Source organism: Anastrepha ludens, chromosome 6, assembly GCF_028408465.1.
Source record: "Anastrepha ludens isolate Willacy chromosome 6, idAnaLude1.1, whole genome shotgun sequence".
Lineage (NCBI taxonomy): Eukaryota > Metazoa > Arthropoda > Insecta > Diptera > Tephritidae > Anastrepha > Anastrepha ludens.
Genome location: NC_071502.1, coordinates 35,862,649 through 35,888,460, shown reverse-complemented (window position 1 = coordinate 35,888,460; position 25,812 = coordinate 35,862,649). Strand labels below are relative to the sequence as shown.

General features: G+C 36.3%; 1 protein-coding gene across 19 annotated transcripts in view; it reads left to right on the top strand.

The window, feature by feature from the left end:
* LOC128866479 (PDZ and LIM domain protein Zasp) overlaps window positions 1-25,812 on the top strand; it is a 117,695-nt gene that overhangs the window by 20,561 nt on the left and 71,322 nt on the right. For all 19 annotated transcript variants that reach the window (XM_054107254.1, XM_054107253.1, XM_054107258.1 and 16 more), the window contains one exon: window positions 8,901-9,039. In XM_054107254.1, coding sequence (XP_053963229.1) covers window positions 8,929-9,039 — 111 coding nt within the window. In that variant the 5' untranslated portion in view covers window positions 8,901-8,928. The remainder of the gene's footprint in view (window positions 1-8,900; window positions 9,040-25,812) is intronic.

The following is a 25,812-nucleotide window of genomic DNA, read 5'->3' as shown; positions in this document are numbered from 1 at the left end:
ATTCGAGCATCATTCTGGGGTCCTTTGTGCGATTTCTCTAAAATAACGTTTTTGAGCTCTCCTCGAACTTATGAGTGTTTTTTTGTGTGCAACTTTTTTCTTTAAATATGCCCAAAAAATTTCTATTGGCTTAATATCCGAGCTTTGGGCTGATGCAACCAACACTTTACTGCTTTGAAAAGAAGGCACATTCAGCCCATACGAGCTTTATATTTTGCATTGTTGTTCTGGTTGAATTTAAACTGGGGTTTGTTATCAACAATGAAGCCAAATTTTGTTGCACTATTTGTCAAATGGCATTGCGGAATACTTAGATATTTTCGTGCATCCATCAGTAGATAAGATCACTCATTCCCGTGTAGGATGTGCATCCTCACAGCATGACTGAAAGTTTGCCAAATTTCATTGTCGACATAATAGTCCGCCTTTCCAGTGCATGATGATGATATTCAGGATTTATGAAGTTCCGAGTTTGACTAAGCATGAAATGGCTGATACCATAGGCATCTCAGATAGACGCGCACTCTAAGTTGTACATGAAAAATTACGTAAGAAAAACTATTCGTAAAGTAGCTGATGGCTTGGGTTACCAATTCAGCAAAAACTACATCGAAAATCAATTTCTCAGATCTCACCAAATTGGGCTCAGAAACTTGAAACAATTTTTGTATGAAATGCATTATGCGTCGGCTGAAAAAGCCACAAAATACTGCTATATTTTGCAGAGCTTCCGGAAAATCATTACAGTGATGGTATAAAATAATTGGAGGTTATATTGAAACTAATTTGACTTAAAATTTCATAATCTTTTATTACTGATTTCAATAGTTTTCAATGCAAACATGAAAAAACACGATTTAAAAACTGATAACTAATAGACTAAAATGGATTTCGTTCGTCAATTTTATAATATTACACGACTGTGCGGTTACACTTGTGGATGTGTACATACTTATATATATATATATATAACTATATATATATATTTTTTAACTTACGTTAATAAAAACATTTCACTTACACATATACGTGCACACATACGCATATATGTATATAAGGGGCAAGCCTGACAGTGTTGCACGCTGCATTGCCAAATCGATTTGTCACACTTTACAAGGCGAGTATTTAACTCGATTCACTTTTATTGCATTTCGCTAGGATTATAGTTTCATGCCAAGGGAAAATGTGTGAGAGGAATGGGAAAAAGATGAATGGAAAACATCTGATATTCTGATAGTCAGTCAAAACGTTCAACGGGTCGACAACGCACCTACACACGTACACACGTACACACGTATATAAGTATTTGTAGACTAGCCAACAGACATGCAATAAGTTCATTGCCACAACCAGAAATAAATAAATTTTAAAGTCAGTGCATGGCAGTAGGAGTAAAATGTATTAACTACGTGACGATAACTATTCGGCGGAAATGATATTAATTTTAAATAGCAATAACAAACATGGCACACCTGACACTCGATAACGGCTCTTTTATAGCATTCTTTAAAAAAAAATGCTTTAAACCGACTTGAAATTCTTGACTGATGTAATTCTTTGATTTCTAACTCGAGTCATGCCTGGCAGACTTTATTTATTTATGTGCCAAAAACAGGGAAACCATCTGAAATGCTCAAGCTTTACATGAGTAGGTATGAGCAAAGGATGAGGGGACCAGTTCTATAAAAATCGGCTTTGGATTAATCGGAACTTTATTGAATGTTAAGCCGTTTAAACAAACATTTTTACCAAGAAAAGACACACAAAAAAAACGCCGGTAATAAATTGAATTGAATTTTTCTTTTTAATATATATGTATACATGTATATACCTATATATACATATACTTATTATTATTGGGTATGGGAATAAAAAGGGCGGAAACCTAGTAAAAGAGGTGTCGCTGCTGGCACTATATTTGTGTTCCCTCCAGTAATATACTGGTGATTTGAAGGTGTATATGTGAGGTCTCAATCGCAGTAGTTGATTCGTGTAAAGATTCTTTTTAATCTGACGTCACAAATGTCTACGTTCGTCCTGAAAAAAAAACAACACCATTTACGGGAAGTCAGGCTTCATTATTATCTTATAAAGAAAAATGCAGCTGAAACGTGCCATATATTGATAAATTTTTACGGTAATCAAGCTCCATCAAATACAACTTGTAAAGAGTGGTTTCACCGCTTAAAAAGTGACAATTTCGACGTGAGTGAGAAAGATCACGAGGCGCACCGAAAAAATTCGAAGATACTCAACTGCAACAATTATTGGATAAAGATACATATCGAGCCCTTGATGATATGTCTAAAGAGTTGGGTGTTGACAGATCAATCGTCGGTAAATGTTTTCCCGCGAAGGGAATGGTCCAGAAAGCAGATAACTGGGTGCACATCAGTTGAAGGAGAGGGATATCGAGAGACGTTTGGTGACGTGTGAGATGCTTCTTGAACGGCAGAAAAGAAAAGGTCTATACTGGCGATGAAAAATGGATCTATTATGATAAGCATAAGCGTAAAAAATTTAGAGCCTGCTAGGTGAACCAGGTCCATCGACAACGGAAAACCATATTCATGCTTTACAGGTTATGTTCTACATCTAGTGGGATCAGAAGGGTGTCATCTGTTATGGATTCCTTAAACCATCTGAAACCATCACAGGCGATCGTTACCGACTGCAGCTAATGCGTTTGAATCGAGATCTTAAGGAAAATCGGCCGGAATGCGACGGTAGACATGACAAACTGATTTTGTTGCATGTCAACGCCAGGACACACGTTGTTGAATCGGTCCAGAAATATTTAGAGGTACTGAATTGGGAAATCTTGCCCCACCCGCCGTATTCACAAGACAATAATGCAACTTAATTTAAACGGTCTTTTAAACTCATAACGAAGCAGGGACGCCATATGTAAAAAAAGAAAAATCTCAATTATAGCTTTAAAACTTTCTGAGCAGCCCAAGGGAATCGATAGATAAAGGCAGCGTACCTACCTGCACGCCACAAAGAGGAAGAGGAGCTCGGCCAAACACCCAAAACGGGTGTAGGCGCCAATTATACATATATACATATATACTAGGGCGGGTCGATTTAAAAATCGCTCATTGCTCCGTGAAAATCGTATTCTAGGGATCAAAATAAGAAACTTTGCCGAAGGAACCATACCTCTAAAACGAATTCTGATGTCCCCCAAATTGGGTCGCACGAAAAATCCCACTTTGACCCATTTAGAGTGCTCCAATCGAGTCCAAATGTATGACCGACCCCCCCTAACTTTGCACGGCCGATCCACACATGCCAGTGACACACCCCCTGGAACTCCCCTGGGGGGTTCCCCATACAATCATTTCAAAATATCACCATTTTTGGCCTATACATGAGAAAAGAAACTAAAAAGTTCGAATTCGTTTTAGAGCTATGATTCCTTCGGCAAAGTTTCTTATTTTGATCCCTAGAATATGATTTTCACAGAGCAATGGGCGATTTTTTTGCCTCCCCACAAATCGACCCGGCCTAATATATACCTATTTTAATGGCCATATGTGTACGCAGATGTTGAGGGCATTCATCACTCCGTGCGCTGTGCGGTTTGCTGCGCAGTTAAGGCATCTTTTAGTTCACCTGGAGGTGATTTTGTAATTCCATTTCGTTACTTGGATCACGCAATCCTGGGTTATTTTCGCTCAAACGTTAAATTATTATTATTATTAAATTCTTGTTGGCTAGTAATTAATTGAACAGCTGAGCAGCTTTATTTGGCTTTCCGGATAATTAACAAAAATGTACAAAAAACAAAATACCTTCAAAGTTTTCCCGAATACAGAGTTGTAACTTTACCCAACTCGGTCTCATGTTTGAACATTTGGCATCTATTCGTGTGCAAATAAATGGGAAATTATTGCACTTCGTCATATTTGCATTTCATTGTGCACACTCCATATACATAAGTGTGTGTATGTATGTGTGAATATAATGTTTATATATAATGAGTAAGCATTTCAGCAAATAATATATCGCAAATAAATAATCGAAAGGCCAGCAACAAAGCGCGTCGCAGTAATTTTTCTTTTGTACTTCCTGCACCGATTACAGAGCCAAAGCCATTGAACGGCTATGACTCAAACCTGGACTTTGGGTGCAACTGAGACGCAATTCGCGACGGCGGCTCTGTCACGCCGCAAGGCAGTAAATCAGCAGAAGTTTAATATTTTAGGTATAATACGAAAATATATTATCAAGTATTTAGGTATTTGTGCACAGACATGCGTATGTGCCAAGGAAACAATGCAAATGCTGCATGACAGTTCAGTTTATGAAACGGCAATTGACACCTGACAAGCAGGGAGCGCCACATACAGGGAATACTGCTGATTTCCGTATTCTAAAGACATAAGAAGCAATCTATACGTACGAATGAAATTCATTAGCGACACTCATTATTCCAAAACCGTGCGCACAAGTGCTTTCTAATAACAAAAATGCGATATTTAAGTAAGTAAAAAAGAAAATTCTCAAGCTTACGATTATCTAAAAAAATTGGAAAATCGCCTTGGCATCGTCTCTTAGTAAATAAAGCTGATATTGTCACTTGCGAGGCGAACAAATGTGGGGAAGCGAACGGTTTGCCGAATACACCTAAAATTTGCATTGTGAGTGGCGAATGATCTTATTCGCCGGAATTATGTCGTTGCCATTTAAGAAAAATAAATTAGTTCATCTTCTTTTGACTTTTCTGTCATTATACTTAAAAACTTGTGTAGTTAAATGAACTGAAATTTGAACAACGGAAATGTTTAATAACGCAGATCTTGATGTCGATGAAAGTTACAATGTGGATCCGGGAGCTAACCTTCTTCGTCAGAGGAAGAAAAACTCCAATCCTATGGAGCTGCCGGCCGCAATGTAAGTAAAGAGATTTCCAATAACAGGTGCTACAGGTGAATAGATTGCGCTATCGAGAGATGATTAACGATTTTTTATGGCCGGAATTGTATGGTATTGATCTGGACAACGGTTATTTTCAACAAGACGGTGCTACCTGCCACACATGCAACGAAATCTTTTACGGGATCTTGTGATTTAACACCTTGTGACTTTTTCTTTGGGGCCACGTGAAAGAGAAGGTCTACGCCAACATCTTAGGGTCGATTCAAGACCTCAAAGACGGAGTTCGTGAGGCTGTCGAGGACATAGGGCAGCCACTTTGCAATTCGGTTATGGAAAATTTCATGAAAAGAATATTGTCCTGTAAGCGTAGTCGTGGTGGTTATTTGCCTGATGTTATTTTCCACTATTAACGGCATACCTTCCTCTTTATAATGAAATAAACATCCGATCATTTATATTAAAAAATAGCATTTTTCTTTGAATATCAAAATAACACTTCTTATTGGAAAACCCGTTATTTAGTGCAGATAATCGATTCGGAGAAACAGTAATGTTTTTAAGCAAATTATGTTTTTTACATATTTGCATTTGTAGATTCATAGCGAACTTTCGGCTAAGTAAGAACTCATTTATGTTTGTGCCGGGCAAAATTAAGGATACATTTTATTGCCGCCATTGCCATGTTGTGTGCTAAAATTTTTTGCTCCTGGCAGTTATCAACAAACTATGGGCAATGAATTTGAATTCACAGTTTCGCTTATTTTAAAGGATATATATATTACCCATTTTGGAAAGTGAAAATTGCATTGCTTCGATAAGGACAGAAATGACTTATTCCAATTGCGTCCCGCACGCCTTGGAGGACTATTGGCGTTAAGTTCGGTAGCGAATTTTTTCCACATCTCTGCTCGGCTCTTTTTAGTTGAGCTCAAACTTCCCATTCCTCTGGCGACGTCTGGGTTTTAATCCAATACTTCTTCCGGTTGCGCTGGTGTCCGTTCTGTACTGAAAAATTATTAAATTATTAAGTGTACTTACGCCCTTTCCATTTCTTAATGCGAACAGAATAAATAGTAGACAAATTTGGGCAGAAATAGCGAAGCGAAAGTAGTTTTTTCGCCAATGGCAATACAGAAAATTCATTTTCGACACTTTTTCGCCATTGTGTGGCGAATTCGCTGGAGATTCGCATCTCACAATTCGCTTTGCAAGTGACAATTTAAGCCTAATTTTGAACTTTACTCCAGTACGAGTGGACGAATACAGTGGAATGACCAAAACGCAGACCCCTTTTAAATAAATTAATTCTTCTCATTCTTAAGCTCAGATCCCATTAACGGCACAAAATACCGATTTTCGGCGCATTTCATGTTCAAATTTTTAATTTGCGGCAACCTGGGCCGAAATTCTGCTAACTATGAGTAAAAAAAAATCAACTTTGCCGTGCCGATAATGTAAACACACTTTTGCCAAATGTAAAGCAATCAAATTTAAAAAAATGTGTCGAATTTTATATGCCATTTGGGCGCCGATCAAAGTCGGCAATCAATTTAATAATCTTAAAATTTTACGCTTACGACACATTTAAGGGGTACCGGTGGTCCAGACGTCGAAAATTAGGGTATTTGCAGGAATTTTTTTTTCAATAAAAAAAATTAAAAACGGTATTTAAATTTTTTTTGGCTTTTTATCAACTTCTTTTACATACAAAAATGAAAAAAAAATTTTAATTTGAGGAATTTTAAAAATGGCGCTGAAGTTGACCCTCCCGAAAAATTGGACCTGGACGGTGTTGTCCATTTTGGCTCTTCTATTTATCTGAAACATAAAAACTAAAAAAATTATTAATCTGTATAACTGTAGCTATGTCCCGCTACTAGAATAAAAAACAAAAACAAAAAATCTGACAAAATGGCGCGGAATTTGACACTCTAAAAATCGGAGGTTTTTCAGTTTTTTAATAAAAAAAATTAAATAATAGAAATAATAATATGCTTCTATTACGGGCGATAGCCATTGATGTTGTGAGCAACATAATAAAATTTCAGACGATTCGGTTGAATCGTGTTTTTTTGTTTGATAACACCAGACCGAAAAAAGTCGTTTCGAGATAATTGAGTTTAAAGTTTGAGGTACAGGAGCACGCGGACCGCTCTCTGCCTAATTAATAGGCTGTAGTAGCTATAATATTGGGAATTTCCGCAGTATATTCTAAAGATACTATGCCTTCGAAATATCGAAAAAGCAAAAAATTGATTTTTTGAAATTTCTAGACCACTGGGTCCCCTTAAGCACTGAATTACACAATGAACGTCAACGAATTAGTTAGACAAATGCTTTCCTCGTTTGAGAAGTGAGGCATAGAACATAAATTTGAGAATATAATAATGGTGAAACTCCAATACGATGAGCAACATCTGAGAAACGACTGAGGGACGAAACGTCCGAAGAGCCTGCCTTACGAAGGAGTATCTTAACGGCCCCGGATTTGATGTTTTGATGGACGGTTTTGTACGAACAGCAGGATTAGGAGGTAGAGGGGGTGATTCAGCCACAGAACGAGCGAGTGAATCGGGCATGCTTATAGCACGGGCTCTAAGTATCTTTAGAAGATTTAACCTCCTGTACCGAATACCAAAAAGAAAAACAACCTGGTATCAAAAGTTCTTCTATACAATTAATTTACGTCCCAGTAAGATATACAGTAGCTGTTGGTATGTGTATGTATGTATGCACAAATATGTAAATATATATTGTACATCTGTGTATGTGTGTGCCAATAAACGAGTATACGCAAACACATTATTCATACATACCCACACACCAGCCCATTTTTCGCGCACATTTTCCATTGATATTCTATTTTAATTAAATTATTTTTACGTATGTATGTATGTACGCACGTACATTTGTATATGCAAAGCATTTGCTCATTTCATATTAATTATGCGTCCGTCCGAGTATGTTCTCGTGTCTAGTAGCAGTTGCTGATGACCCCCTTCGCAACCATCGCATTACCCATACTTCCAGGGCCACCCATCCACAATACCTGAGTTACTTTCAACGTCAGCGACACTGTCAGTGTCATTACCATTCGCACGTGAGCTCCACAGTTCCTCGTCATCTTTGCTAACATCCTAATGCACTTACGGCTTCTGCTTGGCCGCTCTTTCGTTTGTCGTTTCGCTTTGACAACTAACTCCACTTACTGGGTCACACTTTGTGAGGACATTTCATATTATTTCACATTTACATGCCGGCATCCTTTCGTTGTGAGCAACATGCAGGTGTGAGGGTGGAAGCGGTGGCAGGTAGCTGATACGGGGCTGCTGTGTCGCTTCACCACCATTTCATGCGAAAATGTTTTTTGCATTTCCACCTGCTAAGAAAGTGCATTTTTTGGAGGACTTACAGTTGTGTTACATGCGTTGAAAAGTGCTTTCGCTTAGCGGTGGATTAGCCAAAAATTTTAAATGGACATTTTAAATCGGTGACAAAAAAAAACGCGCTCAATTTTATATACAAATGCACGCATACTCACAGACGTGCATGTATTTGAGTGCATGCGCATGTATAAGTGTGTATTTATACGCAGGACCCTCGTAATTATTTATCCAGCACGAAATGTGTTTTTACTTGGTGTTTGGTGATTATTGGCTTATTATATTATTACAGATATGCATGTGTGTACGTGTGCGTGTGTGTCAGAAGGACAAGGAAACGTGGGTAGTGGCATTGCGTTTATTTAAAGTACAATTTTTAAAACATGTGGAAATATTTTAGTAGGTATTAAAAATATAAAATAAAAACAAAAATAAAAACAAACTTAAGTGAAAATTTTCAAAAATCTTTCAAGCAGCCTTGACCAAACTCTGAGTTCGTTCGGAAAATTTCACAACACATTTCTTTCACGTTTCAACAATTATTTTCGAAATTCTCTAGATTTTTATTTTTCTGTTTGTTTTTCTATTTATTCAAGTTTATGTCTAAAATGACCTTACCCTTTCTCATTTCAGTCTCATCCACGCAAAGGGAGGAACGTAAATGGCTCAACCTCAGTTACTGCAAATCAAGCTGTCGCGCTTCGACGCCCAGCCTTGGGGCTTTCGATTGCAGGGTGGCGTTGATTTTGCCACACCGCTGGTCGTGCAAAAGGTTTGTGCATGAAATCTTTTTCCATTTAGGTTATGTGAAAACGATAACTTGGATAACACTTTTGAGTTAAAAATACGCATATCCATAAATTCGCGTACATACCCACACACACATATGTATAAGTATTTTCAACACTTCAAAGTTTTGTGAACATACATACAAATGTACATAAGTAAATATGTTTGCCAGTTGACGAGTATGTGAAATTGTTTATGGTATGTATGTATGTATGTATGTACATATGTACGTATATTCAGTCGGATACAGTGATTTTATTTTTAAATATTTTCTTTAAACAATTTGGTATCTATTTGCATGTTTTTTGTTTCTTGATTTTGTGTAAATGACGCCAAAGTTGCGAGGGTCGGCGCGGAGGCGTAATAGAGCAATTTTGCGCACGACTCGCTTGCCATTTTTATAAATAATCTTGACCGTCGTCGATTCACTGGACCGTACATCTGTCAAATGTGGTTGTTTCGAGTTTTCCGAAAAAACGCATCCATCTTTGTGGGTTACTTAACACTTTTATTTTTACTTTATTTTCACACCCAATAAAAATATTGCATGTTTTATTTACTTTTATATTTGCTTATAGCGTATTTTTATATTCGGACATTTTTAGTAAATATTTAATTTATTTTCGTTCAGTATTTAATATTTCCACGAATTAATTATCGCTTCCATGAGTCAGTCAGTGGCTATGAAAAATTTCGAAATGTGAAATCAAGTCACAGAGTATTTGACTCACAATAAATTCATTTTCTTAAAAGCACAAAAATGGTTACATCTCAAAATTATTCGAGTTTATTCGCATTTGTGTTGGCATCAACTCCCTGAAATTATCTTTATCCTTATGGGCTCTAATCGCAAAATTAGACTATTTTCACAATTGTGACCAAACTGCGCCGTGAAAAGGGAAGGGGCAAGCATATGAATGCACAAGTATTGAAATATTTACTCACTACAAATACTCGTATTTTGTTAAGTTAATTCATAAAGTAAAAAAATTTAAATATATTTATGTACCTCATTAACATTCGTGTGAAAAGTTGTGAACCAATTTTAAGTGATCGATTTGGTTAGCAACTAAAAAACCTTGTTGCATATCAAAGGGAATTCAGCAGGATTTACATGCATACATATACATATGTGTGTGTGTATGTACCTAAAAATATAATTTAAGTCCCAATTTTGTCCCAATGAATTCGAATGAGAAGAAACCATTTTAGTATTTTGTTGTTTTTCCTTTTGTGTTATTAGTTGCGTTCATTCTTTGCGGCATTGATCCGCAATGATTTAAGAAAATTGGTGGTTAAGCATAGAAAAGACAATTAATATTAAGGCGAAATTGCTAAAATAGCAAATTTAAGTCGAACAACAGTACAGACGATTGCTAAAAACTACGAAGACACTAATTCATATGAAAATAAAAAGCGAATTGGTCGCGCAAAGAAGCTGTCCAGAAGAGATGTCAGCTCCATTTTAAAATAAGTCGATTAAAATCCAGTACTTCGTGCTCCGTAATTGGTCCAGCATATCTTCGAGTTATGTGGAAAAAGAACTGTTAAGAGATATCTTTACAATAACAAATATTTCAGCAGGACCGCACGTAAGAAGCCTTTGATTTGAGAAAGAAATCGTTGCCTACGGCTTGATTTTGCACGGACACATATTTCATTATTTATTAACTGACGAATCAAAGTGCAATATTTTTGGAAGTGATGGTCAGGCTAAAATTTGGAGGAGAAGAAACGAAGAAATTATATACCTACTGTCAAGTACGGCGGTGGTACTGTGGTTATGTAATGGTCTGGGAAGCTATTGCTGCATCTGTCGCTAAAATAATTACCTTTTTTGAATGGACTATGAATCAATATAAATATAAAAACATATTGGAACTACATTTGAGGTCATCAGTATATTGATTGGCTCTTAAGCAAGTTGGGTTTCTCCACAAGGCAGTGACCCAAAGTAGGTGTAGCCACTAAAACAATCCCTCCTCCTCTTCTGGGGAGACTCCTTCTCCCGGAACTATTTTGCATTACATCGTGAAGGCCCAGAACGGTGTCCATTAAATGGACCAATACTATTTACCCACGTCTGGGTCCACCATATTTGTAGCCGGCTTCATGCTATAGGCTCGTATTCTAATGCTTCGGTGCCGTCATACCAGTGGTATGTGTGGCATACTCTCAGGTTCCTCTCACATGGGCGTATGAATGTTATATGCTATCGAGGTTTCTTTTGCATCTGCAGCAAAGAAAATCTTGCGATAATATTATACCGTCTTATGCCGTCGTGAGCACATGATTTGAGCGTCTGTGATTTGTCGTCAGTTCGTAGACAGTCTACCTCCTATCGAGGGCTGATTTGTTTATCTCTGCGTTTTGCGCTGTCACTCCGCGCGTTGCACGTGAAGCATTATCCCCTTTGCAAAACTTTTAATTGGGTTGTAACAGTCATTTTATACTAACTCAAGTGTTCGGCGATCTTCGTTGAAACGATCACAGAAGAAGAACACGTGCGCCGCGCTTTCTATTGCATTGCATTTAAGGCAATGACCCAAATTTTTCTAATAGTGTAGCGGTCGGCAGACCGAGCAGTCCAACGCATAACCTCAACCCTCTTGACCTTAAACCCAATTCTTTTACAGCTTTGCTGGTGTGTCTGGAGTCATTATCCTGCTAATATACCCATTTCAGTGGCAGATGGCAACATTCTTCTTCTTTTTGATTGGCGCGGTAACCACTTACGCGATTTTGGCCGAATTTAACAAACTGCGCCAGTCGTAACTTTCTCGAGCTAACCGGCGCCAGTTGGAAACACCAAGCCAAGTCCTTATTCAACTGAAGCCAAGTCCTTATTCAACTGATTTTTCCAACGCAGATTTCTCTCCTAGCACCTCTCTTTGCTAGCACCTCTTCCTCTGCTAGCATCAGCTGGTAACGCATCGAATACTTTCAGAACCGGAGCATTTGAGATGACCCAGTCAACGAAGCCGAAAGATCTTTTATTGCTGCGCTATGTCTACGCCACCGTAAAGCTCAGCTCATACAGCTCACCGTTCCATAGCCTGCGATACTCGCCGTTACCAACGTGTAAAAGTCTAAAAATCCTCCACAGAATCTTTCTCTCAAACACTCCAAGGTACGCCTCCGGAATTGTTATCGTCTAAGCTTCTGCGAAATTCGATGGCAACATTACCTCGTCTAATATTTTCACAATCACCTGTAATCTATGACACCTTCAATTAAATACTAAAGTGGGCCCATTCCGCTATATGAAAAGCTACGCTCAGTAGCGCTACTTTTTGTGTACTTCTTGGGAATCATTTGTGTTCCACTGAAAGTCTACGTCCCCTCGTCACGGATGATCATGGGTGATGCAAATGGATTTTTTTCCAGCAACGTATTATATTACGCTTTGCTTGTGCTTTTGTCCACGAGTTTTATGCTTATTTTTATAATTAAGGCATTTACCACCACCTGATCAGAATATCCTATGGAATCTTGAATTGATATTTTTACTCTATATTTTTACGATATTCGAAATATTTTTCATACTCAATTTTTTTTCGTAAATTTTTTGTAAAAATGTGGTTAATTGCATGACCTTGTAGATCAGAATTCCAAATTTTGTAGAAAATTGAAAAAAAAAAATCAGCAAATTTTCAACTTTTTAACCAGAATCTTTAGAACATTTCTGCGTATACAGTTTTAAGACTCATTCAATTTCAGTGAAATAAAGTTCATGTTTGAAGTCACTCAAAAATCGCTTTGATGTTTTTTAATTTATGTTTGGTTTTTGCAAACGATGTTGAAAATTTTCTTCAATATAAAGTAAATCTTCGACAGTCTTTTATGTAGGAGAAAATGTTGAACATCGTATGCAAGAAATTTCATGGCACATTCATGACCGTAAATTGAGCTAACGGGTACCTATTGCGTTGCTTTCACTGATACTTCCGGCTAACTAATTTCAGCAGTTCCGCAAATTCTCTTGGAGATTTATTAAAATCTTTTATTGTTTTGTTGCTTTTTTGAAGTTTGGCTGCATTATCTGTCCCCAACCATTTTACTTATACAGTCAGCAGTGCAGTGAATGTAAATTTAATTTTGTTTTGAAATGTAAATATGTGCATATTTATAACGTCCGGAATTAATGTATACACATATACACACATACATATGCAGATGCTAGCTAATGATGGTAGGACATGAATTAGAATCGTCGTGAACTTGGAAAGCGACTGAAGTCTTGTAGCAAATTGCAAACCGAATTGCAGTGCAAACAAGTACTAAATTATTGTTTTTCTATTTTTGTCATACATATGTACTTATGTCTGTAAGCAGACAGTAGAAAAATCATAAAGTAATCCGATTAAGTGAATGAGTAGCTTAGTTTTTGTTGTACCAACGCTGAGGAGTAAATTGTACTTACACTGAAGAGCAGAAGTGAATATTATTATTGGTAGTTTTGAGGTTCAACTTTATATTTCATCTCTGCAAACGTCAGTTCATAAGAATGCAAACTAATGAAATAAATATTTTATGAAATCGCAAAAACTTTGGAACCAGTTTTGCAGTATACACTTAGGCATGCCATAAGTTCTGTTACAAGTTACGTCCGTTATAGATATAAAATTATAACACTTTTTTTAACGAAGCTAGTCTTATTTAATCACATACATATTAAAAAGAAAAACAATTTCAAATTTTCCATCACCATTTACTTTTATACAAGCCTTCAAACGATTAGGCCATTCAGCTATTGCAGCACGTACTCTTTCTTCGAGCCAAAGATTGTTTGGGGCTCTCTCAATTTCTGTGAGGTCTTCGACAGGCCATGTTCTCCAATTCTGACCACTAACTGTAGTCCACTGGATTCAGATATGGACTTCTAGATGGCCAATCTTCTGCGGCTATGTGCCCAGAAATATTATTTGATAGCCACTGCTGGGTGGTTTTTGCCTTATGGGCTGGAGCGGAATCTTTCTAGAAGATTCAACGCTCTACATTGAAGAGCGTACTGCTAAACTGCTTCACCGCTTTCTAAAAGATCCTCCTGGTACACTTTTACGCCGGTTTTAATGTTTTTTTTTTTTTGCTGAAATGAAGAGATGCAACGCCTTTACAAGACACTCTCCACCAAACAATTACGGAGGAGGGTTTTTGGCGACGCGCAACCCATGGAACAACACTTTTTGCGTTTTTAGAAGTTTTCGCATAGATTTTGCCTTCTTGCTTATCAAAAACTTCTGCAACAGTGAAAATCTTCTCATGACCGTTGACCGCGTGCCACTGAAGAAGCTGGTTTGCAGCTGTCTAGTTTAATTTTCTTCTTCAAAAGATGACCAGGTGAGCGACGGAAGGCTTGCTATGTGAAGATCATCTCTAATTAGTCTTGATATGGAGCGTAGAAGCAACATTTGAGGACTTATTTTCTGTTTCGCAAGAGCAAAGTTGCTTGATCTGAGATTTTTGAAAACGCCTTTTGCAAAAAAAAGGCAAAAGGGGAAATAATGAAACGGAGCTATACTCGTATTGTCTGGGTCTTGTTTTTCTCTGAACTCCACGGAAGCTTAATTATGAGTGATGATGTGTATTATCTTCGACCACAAAAGCAAAATACAAAATGTAAAGTATTAAAAATTATATTAAAATATTATTATTATGTCAAAGATAAATATATACTTCTGCAATAAGGAGTCTGCTTTAGCCTTCTATTAGCTTATTCCTAAAAAGGTGTTTAGCACCGATATACTAATGCAGTACAACATAGACGAGCCCCACGGAAGTAAGAGCCTCAAGAAACATACAGTATTCAAAATTCATATTCGTACGCACCCGCTACATATGAATTATTATGCATTACAACAATAACGCTTTGTAATGTGATAAAAAAATTATACTTCAAATTTTCAAAGAGGATTTTTGGAAGTTTTTCTGGAGAATTTATACAAAACTCATACTCTTAATTTCGTTTTTTCCTATTGTATATTTTTTTTAAGTAAAAATTAGCCAACAAAACAAAATGTCTTACAGACTAATATACATATGTACATGTTTTAACAAACATATAATAACTGGCGTGTAAACATCTGTTAAGTGTGTGGCCGAGCTCCTCTTCCTATTTGTGGTGTGCATCTTTGCCGTTGTTCCACAAATGGAGTGACCTACAGTTTAAGCGGCAGACATTTCTTATGAGGAAATTTTTCATGGCAGATAAACTCTTGGAAGTTTGCCTAATTTAATGAATATATAGTGACTCACAGCTTATTTGATGCAGCCAAAAAACAATTATAAAAATATCAAATATTTTTTAAGGTATTTCCATTACAGAAAAAAATTGTATACTTTTTTATTCTTAAATAACATGTTTTATTTAATAACATAAAATGTTTCTTCATAAGAAATTAAAATAATTCAGTTACAGCTTTGAGGTCACAGCTTAAATGATGCACTAAATTAAAAGTATTCAAAAAACATAAACACATTACGATTTCAATTTCGTCATTACAACTAATACTTAGTGGTTTATCCCTTTTGATTCAGAACAGCTTCTAGTCGGGAATTCTTAGATTCTACAAGTTTTGCTGTCTAATCGGCACTAATTTTATCCCATTCTTCCTGTAGTGCCCGTTTCAGATCAGAAGCATTAGAAATATTGAGGTTTCTTATTTTATTTTTCAGCACTGACCACAAATTCTCAATAACGTTGAGATCTGGACTCTGTACAGGTGTCTGTACTACATGCGGGCAGTTCCAGATAAGCCAAGTTTTTACAATACCAGACGTATGCTTGGGATCGTTGTCCTGGTAGAACCTAAACGAATCCAGAACCAGATACATCTCTTTATTCATGTTTGCTTCGATAAATCTTAAATTTCTACGTTTGAATAGGACATGCAACCCCATACTATCACACTGCCCTCGCCGTGCTTAACTCTAGAGCGCAAATTACATGGTTGAAGCGCGGTGTTTGGTTTTCTCCAAACGCAGGACTTCCCATCAGGCCTGCAAAGGTTGAAATTGCTTTCATCCGCAAAAACAACGGACGAAACAAAAGACGAAATGTCTTTGTTCAAATGTTGTTTCCAAAACTCTTTCTTTGTTTTCTATTACGAGCATTAATCAACGGCTTATTTCGAACAGTCCTTCCATGAAAAGTTGATTCGCGCAGAACTCTACGAACTGTTTCAGGGTTAAAGATCTTGCCTAAACATTTTTCGATTTCGTTCGTTAATGTTGGAGTGCTTAAATCGGGTTCTTCTTTGACTGGGCGAACACTCCACCTCTTATCTGCATCGTTAAACATTTTATTTGGCGCAGATCTGCCCTCATCTTCTATCCTGTTTTCGTGGCGAAACCTTTCTATAATGTGCTGGACAATTGAGGAACTAATAGCAACAATTTCTGCAATTTTTCGTTGGCTTTTGCCGTCTTTATAATAACGAATAATGGGAAGACGATACCTTTTTTCAAGTGAGATCCGTTTTCCCATTTTAAAAAATTTTAATTTTTTTCACTTTTTCCTTACAACAATTTTTTGGGGATGACTTAAGACGCTAAGCTAAAGAGAAAAAAATGCAGTTTACCGTTTTTGCATTCTCAGTGAAAATATAAAATACACTGCATCATTTAAGCTGTGAGCATATCAGAGAACTGCACCGGCTCAGTGTAAAACATTCATACGCTTCACTTGAACAAAAAAACAGGCCTTTGCGTTCAAACGATCGAACTTGTTCAAATAAGTTATTGTCATTGTTTATTTCAGCTCAATCAAATCATGTGCTGCGTTTTAGCTCTCCGATGTTATCACCACTCGTCTTCATAGCAGTCGTTTCGGGTATTTGCTCGTTCGGCTATACATTCATTTTTTTGAGCAAGAATAAAAGGGCTATAGAGCCAAATGAGCCGGTTTGAACACGTATGATCCCGCATGAGTTTTTGCTTGTAACTAACGATAGCAAAGTAAAAGCAAAATTTTAAAGCAAAAACACTATATTTTCATATTTGTTTTTTTTCTTAAAACTTATAATAAAACACGAAAGAAAATAATGTAAATAAGGAAACATTGCTGAAACCAACTAATCCTTTCAAATACGAAACCCAATTTACAGCGTACATTGTACGTCAACGCTCGTTTGCTCGAACATGTGCTATTTACAATAATGACAATTACTTCTTTGAACAAGTTTGATCGTTTGAACGCAAAGGCCGATGCTAATATCATTCAATGCTGCTTTTTGTTCAATGATTAGATTTGAGCCGAAGACATTGGATCATACGTGTTGACTGAGCTGAACTACGCGTTCGCCTGCATGAGCTGACTGCACTTGACCAAATATTTTGGTTCAGTTGACTGAATGTGAGCAAGAAATTTAGCGTATGAACAACTCAAGAAAACAGTGAGCCATGCAGGTCTCTGGAGCATATCTTGATGAGAAAACTATTTGGTTCTATAGTTTTTCAGCAAGCTTTGTTTTTGTTATTGCTCTTTCTGCAGTGGTAAACAGTACATGCATATCTCATAACAAGTCGCATACATTTTTTTATTAAACTTAATAAACAGCGAGCCATTTTCTTTCTTCTAAAAAAGTACTGCCTGCATCAAATAAGCTGTGAGTCACTGTATGAATTCATGGGTACTGGCATATGCCCTTAAAAAATACGTTTAAAATATTTTGCTAAATTTTCTTGGTTTTATATAGTTTAGCTATAAAAATCACATGCTATATAAAAATTGTTAATAATTAAATATCTTACTGCAAATTCAGTTTGTATTATAAAAATTAATTCAATAAAATTAATTCAAAATATTTGTCCAGGCGCGTAGAATACAAAAATATTGAACACAAGTTTTAGTACTTGAATTATGAAGTCACAATTTTAAGAACTATGGGCAAAAGGCCCTCTAAACGCATTGAATAAGAACCAAAACTAACTCTAAAAAAATAAAAACACGACGGTTTCAGCTACGAGTATTTACTTCAGATCGGCTGTGATAATTTCCACATCTAGATAAGCCGATGTGTGAATGCATAGGATATATATATACCGGGCAGGCAAACAAAACTTCATTTATACCAGTATGCATAGGTAGGTATATAAAAGAAGAAAGTATTTAATTTACTCAATAATATTTGATTGACTTAATCAGTTCCGGAGCGAAAATTTAAAAATCGTTAAAATCTGAAGCCTTCAACAAAAATTACTACATATCGCACTTGTTACGTTAAAGCGTAACAACTCAAAAAGAAAAGGAAAAGAGTAACAACTCAAAAATTTGTTATTTTAGCGCAACTACTAAACAAATAAGAACGAAACAACCGTTATATTGTTTTTAATGATATTTTCGTGCAATTACATATTTTTTTCCTTGTAATACCTATATTATTAATATTTACGGAAACAGTTTTTCGTCTCTACTGAAAATGTTCAGATTTTGAGTTGTTACGCTTTAACGTAACAAGTGCGATATATTTAACACCGTCCTTACTCGCTATAAAATCAGTATATGGATTGCAACAAACAACAACATACCTTAAGGACTCCCACAAATTATTATTGCATGTTGGGGCAAACAGGTTCATATGACGCCGCACACTTGCACATTTCCGCCTGGATTATTGCCGGTTGTAAAAAATCCATTGCTCATCCATTAGATGAAACGTGCCCAGTTGCGGTGTACTAACAGATGGAATTCCATTTACAACAATTCGAAAACGATTTGTTACCGTGCTAAACGTGAACTACTTATGCGTCCCGGCATATGCGCCATGGCATAGGATAAGTGTTTGCTTGTGTGTGTGTGTGCATACATACACGTGTCGTTCGTGTGTGTTCGTGCGTTAGAAATAAATTTTGACCAATTTGCTGGTGTGTAGAACAAAACCAAGTTAGGCCGACATCTGCATTTGCAGAAAGTTGCCGACGCACCAGAACTCGTGAATATCCTAATTCCCACCATAAGCGTTCATGCGCATGAATAACATTAAACTTATCGCTTTCATGTTCTTTGTTTGTTCATGTTTTGCTGCCTACGTCGCGTCGTTACTGTTACTGCCGTGCTGTCAAATAGATTTGCTGGAATTACTTGTTGCCCCTGCACGCTCGATTGCATGCGTAACCATGGCGGCATAAAATTCCGAACGACTCATCGCACAGTGGATCAAAAGCGCTAAAATGTGCGATTATTTAAGTGAAGATTTTTAAGGAACAAATCTATTTATTCTTTTAAGTAAAACTGTGATACTTTGGGCCTATCTAAATATTTATGTGTTTTATTCCTCGACGGTGAGCTTGGTTTGAATGCCAAAGTCATGTGTTCTTTTTATTAGTGTGGTTTTGTTTACTTGCTTACGTTCTGATTGAAATTTTGGCATTCAAACCAACAAATCACAAAAATAAAATATATTCAAATTTTGTTCTTGCACCTCTGCTATTACCTTGTTGTATTCACACACTGCCTTGGTACAAGCCTTATAAAGGTAAAGGCAGTGTGGCATAAAACACAACTTCTACGTTAGTTTGGCGATCCGACACGTAGACGTATGGCTGAGGATGCTCTTGTGAAATAAATATTGCGATTCAGCACCGATGAGCGAACACCGAGAATAAGAGCCAGAGTCAACTATCTGTACTTGGTGCGATTGAGTGCCTTCGTAAATGGGAGGAGTAAACTGAAAAATGATTAGGGACACATAAGAAGAAGAAACCAATGTCAATATAAGTTTCAGGTTGTTCATATTCAATGAAATATTGCAAAGCCTTACAATTTTTTTTTATAAAAATATGGTACATACTACAACAAAAACCATATAGCTTAAAGTTTCAAAGTTTTTGCAAAATTAAAAAAAAAATTGTCGTCAAAATTTCAAAGATTTTAGTCACAATTTCAAATTAATAAAAATACGATTTAGTAAAAAATTTTGAAAATATTTTGGGTATGTAATTTTGTAGAAGGCAACTTAATTTTGCTATAATAAAGTGCAAGTTTGAAGTGGCTCAAAAATCGTGACGATTGTTGTTAATTTTTTTTTGCTGGAAATCCAGTGCATTTTCTCCATATAAAAAAAATTTCGAGCAAAAGGAACAAAAAAGAAAAAATATTAAATATCAAGCTACGACAAAATTGAATACGCGAAATTTTCCTAAATTTTGTTTTTACTAAACATTTGAGATTTTCAGAAAAATTTGTTAACTTTTTTTAATTTGGTAAAAATTTTGAAGCTTTGAGTTACATGACAATTGTTGTTGTATGAACTACACTTTCATAAAGAAGAAACAAATAAGCAAAATTAAATAGAAATTAAATAAAAAGTCATTGTGGACTACTTCAAAACTGCATACAGTGTTATCTCTTCCAACGGACACCTCTATTAGCCAGACAACTCCTTTTAGCGGAACTTTTCTTCCTTACCAAATCTTATGTATCGGAAGATACATAAAAGTTACTCTCTATTGAGTGCCACCTCTCTTGAGCGAACAAAAGCTGACTGACGGTGAGTGTCTGGCAAAAGAGGTTTCACTGTACTCGAAAGTTTTCTAAAAACTCTGACTAAAACGTTTGAAAATTCGATGCAAATTTGTTGATTTTTTTTTAATTTTGTTCAAAGCTTTGAAGTTTAAGTTATATGGCTTTTATTGTGGCTAATTTTATAATAAAATACTTCAGCAAAAAAAAAATTGTGTTATAAATAGATAGATAAATAGTCACAATTTTGCAGTATATTTCTCAGCTTTTTTTGTGAAACTTTCGATTTGGCTCTTGATTTTGTTCGCACATTTTCAAACATCCCCGGCAAATGAGCAACGAGTATCTGAGTTCTCGAGTCCACGGAGTATTTCAAGTTTTTCGAGTGATTCGAAACTATTTAATAATTTTGAATATTTTGACTTTTTTCTCAGTACTTTTTTCTTAAGTTTCACAAATTTTACAAACAGTGCTAACATCGGTCGAAAGCTAAAAAAATGCTGATAAATAAAAATGTCGCAAGCTCGAAAATTTCGAAAAAATCATTGAGCAGTTGAACAATCAACGAACTTCGAATGAGTGTAGAGCTACTCGCACTGCTCTTTGTCCGGTTAACTGGAGCTCTGGTATGTATGGCGCAAAATGAATCATCCAATCATGTTTTTACATGACTCCTTTGTTAAATAAAAAAATGATTTTGAATGATGGAAATCTGTATTTTGATCTTTACCAGCGCTCCATTGCTTGTTTAATAAAGTGGTGTCGATACTTTTTAAAATATTTAAATTTTATTTCTTAAGAATTTGGTCCCAATGTTGATACGTCCATCTGCCTGTCAATGCTCTTCCGTTCCTTCCTTCGTCTCTCTCACAAATATTTCTTATTTGTACATTATTAAGTAAATGCGTTATTTTATGTATGTATGTATGTTACGTACCTACACACATAAAAAGGTATATATACCTCATGGAAATAAGTATATGTGCCCAAATTTTTTTTTCTGTATCTCTACTAAAATTAACGGTACATTTATTTTTTATTTATTTTTGGTATACACAATTGAGCCTACTGCAAGAATATTACTGTAAAATTCTTCTTCGTCACCATTCGCGGTACCGTTATCATAGTTTTGTGTGTCATCATAGCACACTTCATAGGAAATAAGTATATGTGCAATATGACATTAGTGGGTATTTGGCAGCGATCGCGATCACATTAAAATATTTTGGCAATTCTTTTTAATTTTTTTTTAATTATTAATCACGTAAGTAATTAATTAAAAGCGTGAGCAATTAGAAATTGTCATATTGTTGTTGAATTGAACTGTAGAATGCCACGTGGGACCCATTTGACCGCTGAAGAGCGTGGTTTGATCCTGGGAATGAGAGAAAGTGGCAAAACAATTGCAGAAATTTCTTCCCGCGTAGATCGTCACATCAACACCATAGCAAACTTTTGCAAAAATGCATCCAGTTATGGTAAAAGCAAGCGCAGCGGCCGACCAACGTCTTTTAAAGAACGCTCCAAACGGGAGATTTGGCGTCTTGCTGCCCAAAAAGAGATGTCCTGCAGCGAAATTTGCAGCCATCTGAACCTCAACGTTTCCAGGAGACGAGTCAACCAAATAATTTGCGAAAATAAGAATCTGTCATATGCTTTGCGAGAGCCTGTACCAAAGCTACTACCACGTCACCTTAAGGCCCGCTTGGCATTCGCGGAAAAATACAAATTTTGGACTCACGAGTTCCGAAATGTGGTTTTTTCCGACGAGAAAAAATTTAATTTAGACGGTCCAGATGGCTGCCACAAGTATTGGCAAGATAAAAGACTGCCCCGACAAACCCGTCACAAACGCAACTTCGGTGGAGGGTCGTTAATGGTATGGGCTGCCTTTGGATATGCCGGAAAGTCCCGAATATGCTTTATTCCGACAAGAACCAACGCGGAAATGTACATACAGCTTCTTGACCAAGAGCTCATTGATTATTCGGAAACATTTTATCCTGACAAGTGGACTTTTCAGCAGGACAATGCTCCAATACATACTGCAAACTTGTCCAAAATGTTTTTTTCATCACGAAATATTGATGTTTTAGAGTGGCCAGTATTAAGTCCTGACCTTAATCCTATAGAGGACCTTTGGGGCATACTTTCTGCCAAGGTTTACAAAAATGGACGTCAGTTTGAGTCCATTGTGCACCTCAAGGATGCTGTGGTCGCTGAGTGGGCAAAAATTAGCAAATCCACGCTAGAAAAATTGGCCGACTCAATGTCCACTCGCTTAAACAAAGTTATTTCAGCCAAAGGCAACCATATTAATTATTAAATTAAAAAAAATAAGTTGAAATCATTGAACTTCGACAAGAAATGCGACAAAATTGTGAAATGCACATATAATTATTTCCTATTAAACTTTTTCATTTTATTTTTTATTTTTGTAAGTTAAAAAAAAATGAAGTTTTTGTTATTGTTTTTTAATTGTTTTGATTAGATTTATAAGTAAAAAATAAGTCAATAAATTTTATTTCATTTGAAATATATTTTTTTCACATAAATTGTCATGCACATATACTTATTTCCATGAGGTATATGCATGTGTGGGAAGCGCCTCAAGATGTCTAGTTTTAATAGGGACGTCCTTTTTGACACGACAATGTTTCAAAATTGGCATATGCGGTGAAAATTAAAAAAAAAATATATATCTCTCTCTTTCTCTCTCGTTTCTTCATCTAATTAATTAATCATCCAATTTTGTTTTTGAATAGTTTTTTTTACTAAACAAAAAACAAAATAATTTTGAGTGATGGAAGTCGTTATTTTGACCCTTACGCGCCCCATTAGATATCTGTTTGTATACTGCAGCTGTCTAGTTCGCAGGTGCCTAATATTATTGACATATGACGCCATTTGCAAAAACTACAAATCTTCCGATGGGCTGATTAATTTTACGCCACCTTGTGTACGGCTGGACTTTATGCCCGTTTATATGGGGTTGTAAATGAACACCGCATAAAACGAGATACCAGTCGAATAAAAATCATTTGTATGACTGAAAGTATGCATCATAAAACTGGATATGTGACATTTGTTTACTGAGGTGACGTATTTTTTGTAATTTGATAGATTCGAAGTGAATTGTAATACAAATTTTCACAAATAGTGTTTTATAGATAATAGAGAGTCATTGTATGTAGCTGTAGATATGGAATTACTTATTCTGTTTAGCAAGTTTTGAGGAAGAAAGGGATGGAAATACCCACAGAATTGTTAGAAGACGGCTAAGGGTTAAAAGTAATCCGCCTTCCTTGCCAAAAAATGCTCTTATTAAAAATTAACTTTATTATCCAGGTACATCAAAATGCTTCGACTCATTATTTATTTATATTTCCCTTTTTGCGTTCTTTAATTTTTACAAACGAATAGAGTTTCGCAATCGAATGAAAATTATGTTATATTGAGTATTTTTCTTGAAATTGTAATACCAAATTAGTTTGGGGAAAAGAAATTTTTGTGTAAAATTCAAAACTTTAAGATGTTTTGGTTTGTCCAATTTGGGTCAAATATGCAAAGTTTGATTGTATAATTTGTAGATATTTTAAACGTAGCTTTATAATGTCTCTCTCTTAGTAATCAGTTCATAATCTTCTCTTGATATCAATTTCTCAGGAAGTTTTGCAACGGTAGAAAAATGTGGTAATCGGTTGGTACCAAGTCCGAAGTTTCTGGCGAGTCCGTGCAGACGGGTGTAGCCATTCGTTGCGCTGATGGAGCACAGCACCACTTTTGTTGGCCAATTCTGGCTGTTTCTGGTCAATCGTCAGCTTTAAACGGTCTATGTTGTTGGCAGTAAAGATCTGAATTTAGGGTTTTGCTATAGAGAAGCAACTCATAATAAATGATTCATTTCAAGTCCCACCAAATGCACAGTAGAGACTTCCTGGCCTTTAGTCCTGGGTTGGCCACCGTTTTAGCTGCTTTGACCACGATCGTTTTCGCATAATATTGTCGTATGTGACCCGTATGACATCTGTTTAAGAAATGGACCTATTTTATTCCGTTTGGCATAGGCTTCGCAGATCGAATTTCTATCCATTATGTTTTTTGGTGTTAATTGGTGTTTCACCAAAGCAGCGAGCTTATTTTTGGACCCATCTTTGCGCAAATGGCTTAAAAATGCTTTATGGTCGATCTTTCGCTCCTGGGCGATGTTACGACTACTAACATGCCGGTCAACTTCGATTATTTCTGTGATTTTTTCGACATTTTAGCATCAAAAATGGCTGAACTGAAGCGACGAAACTAAAATTGCAAGAATGAGCTGTTGAAATATCGGCACCATAAATATCATTCACAGTTTCAGCGGCTTGACTTGCAATTTCGCCTTTATCAAAGAAAAAACTGTAAAATGAACCGAATTTTCCCTATGTTGACTTTCATTGTTAACGCCCGCAAAAACTAAATGGAAAACAGCAAAATAATTCTTTTTGTTCGAAATGTCACCTTGATAACGAGCATAAAATTTTAAATTTTTTGATTGATACTTTACGAGATATCGATCACCACAGCCATCTACCGAGAAAATAATGGATTTCTGTTTCCCCGTTAACAGATCATGCAATTCGTCTCTGAATGTTAGAAAGAGCCTTATATCTCAGTTTGATGAGATGTTTCTTCTGCTTGCATATACGTTTTCTTCTGAGAGCATCCTAGTCTTGTTTATTGGGCTGCAGTCTAACCGAAGCAGAGTGCCGAAACAGTATTCTGCCAGCTCTGCCTGCTCATTTCAACCTATTCTTACACTCTTCAAATCAATCTTTGGTCAGATGGCAACGAAGTAACAACAGTGAAAGTTGTGTTAATTTTTTCGTAGGTCACCAAACAGTCTTAGTTTTTGTCGACCTCTTTCGTAAACAAATCACTAACACAACCCCCCTGAGATATGCAAATCAGCTAATTCCTTCAAAATCGCTGAGAATCTCTGCAATCTGTTGGTCGGTGCACTTGTGTCCCTTTGGAGTGACAATCCGAATAAGAAATCATTTCATTTTTCTCTCTTCGTACTTATTCCACAGAGGTTCGTTTTTACAAGCACATATATCACCAACACAGTCACACTTTTTCCGACCTCTGTCATAACCTCAGCTACGTCAGCAAATCAGTTGATTCCTTCAATATCTCTGAGAGCCGATTAACGGTCCGATGTTGGCCACACCTTCTGAATTCTTTCTGTTCGCTACTCATCTGTGTAATGTCAACATTGATCACATCTGCAAGTTCATTATAAATCATTTGTGT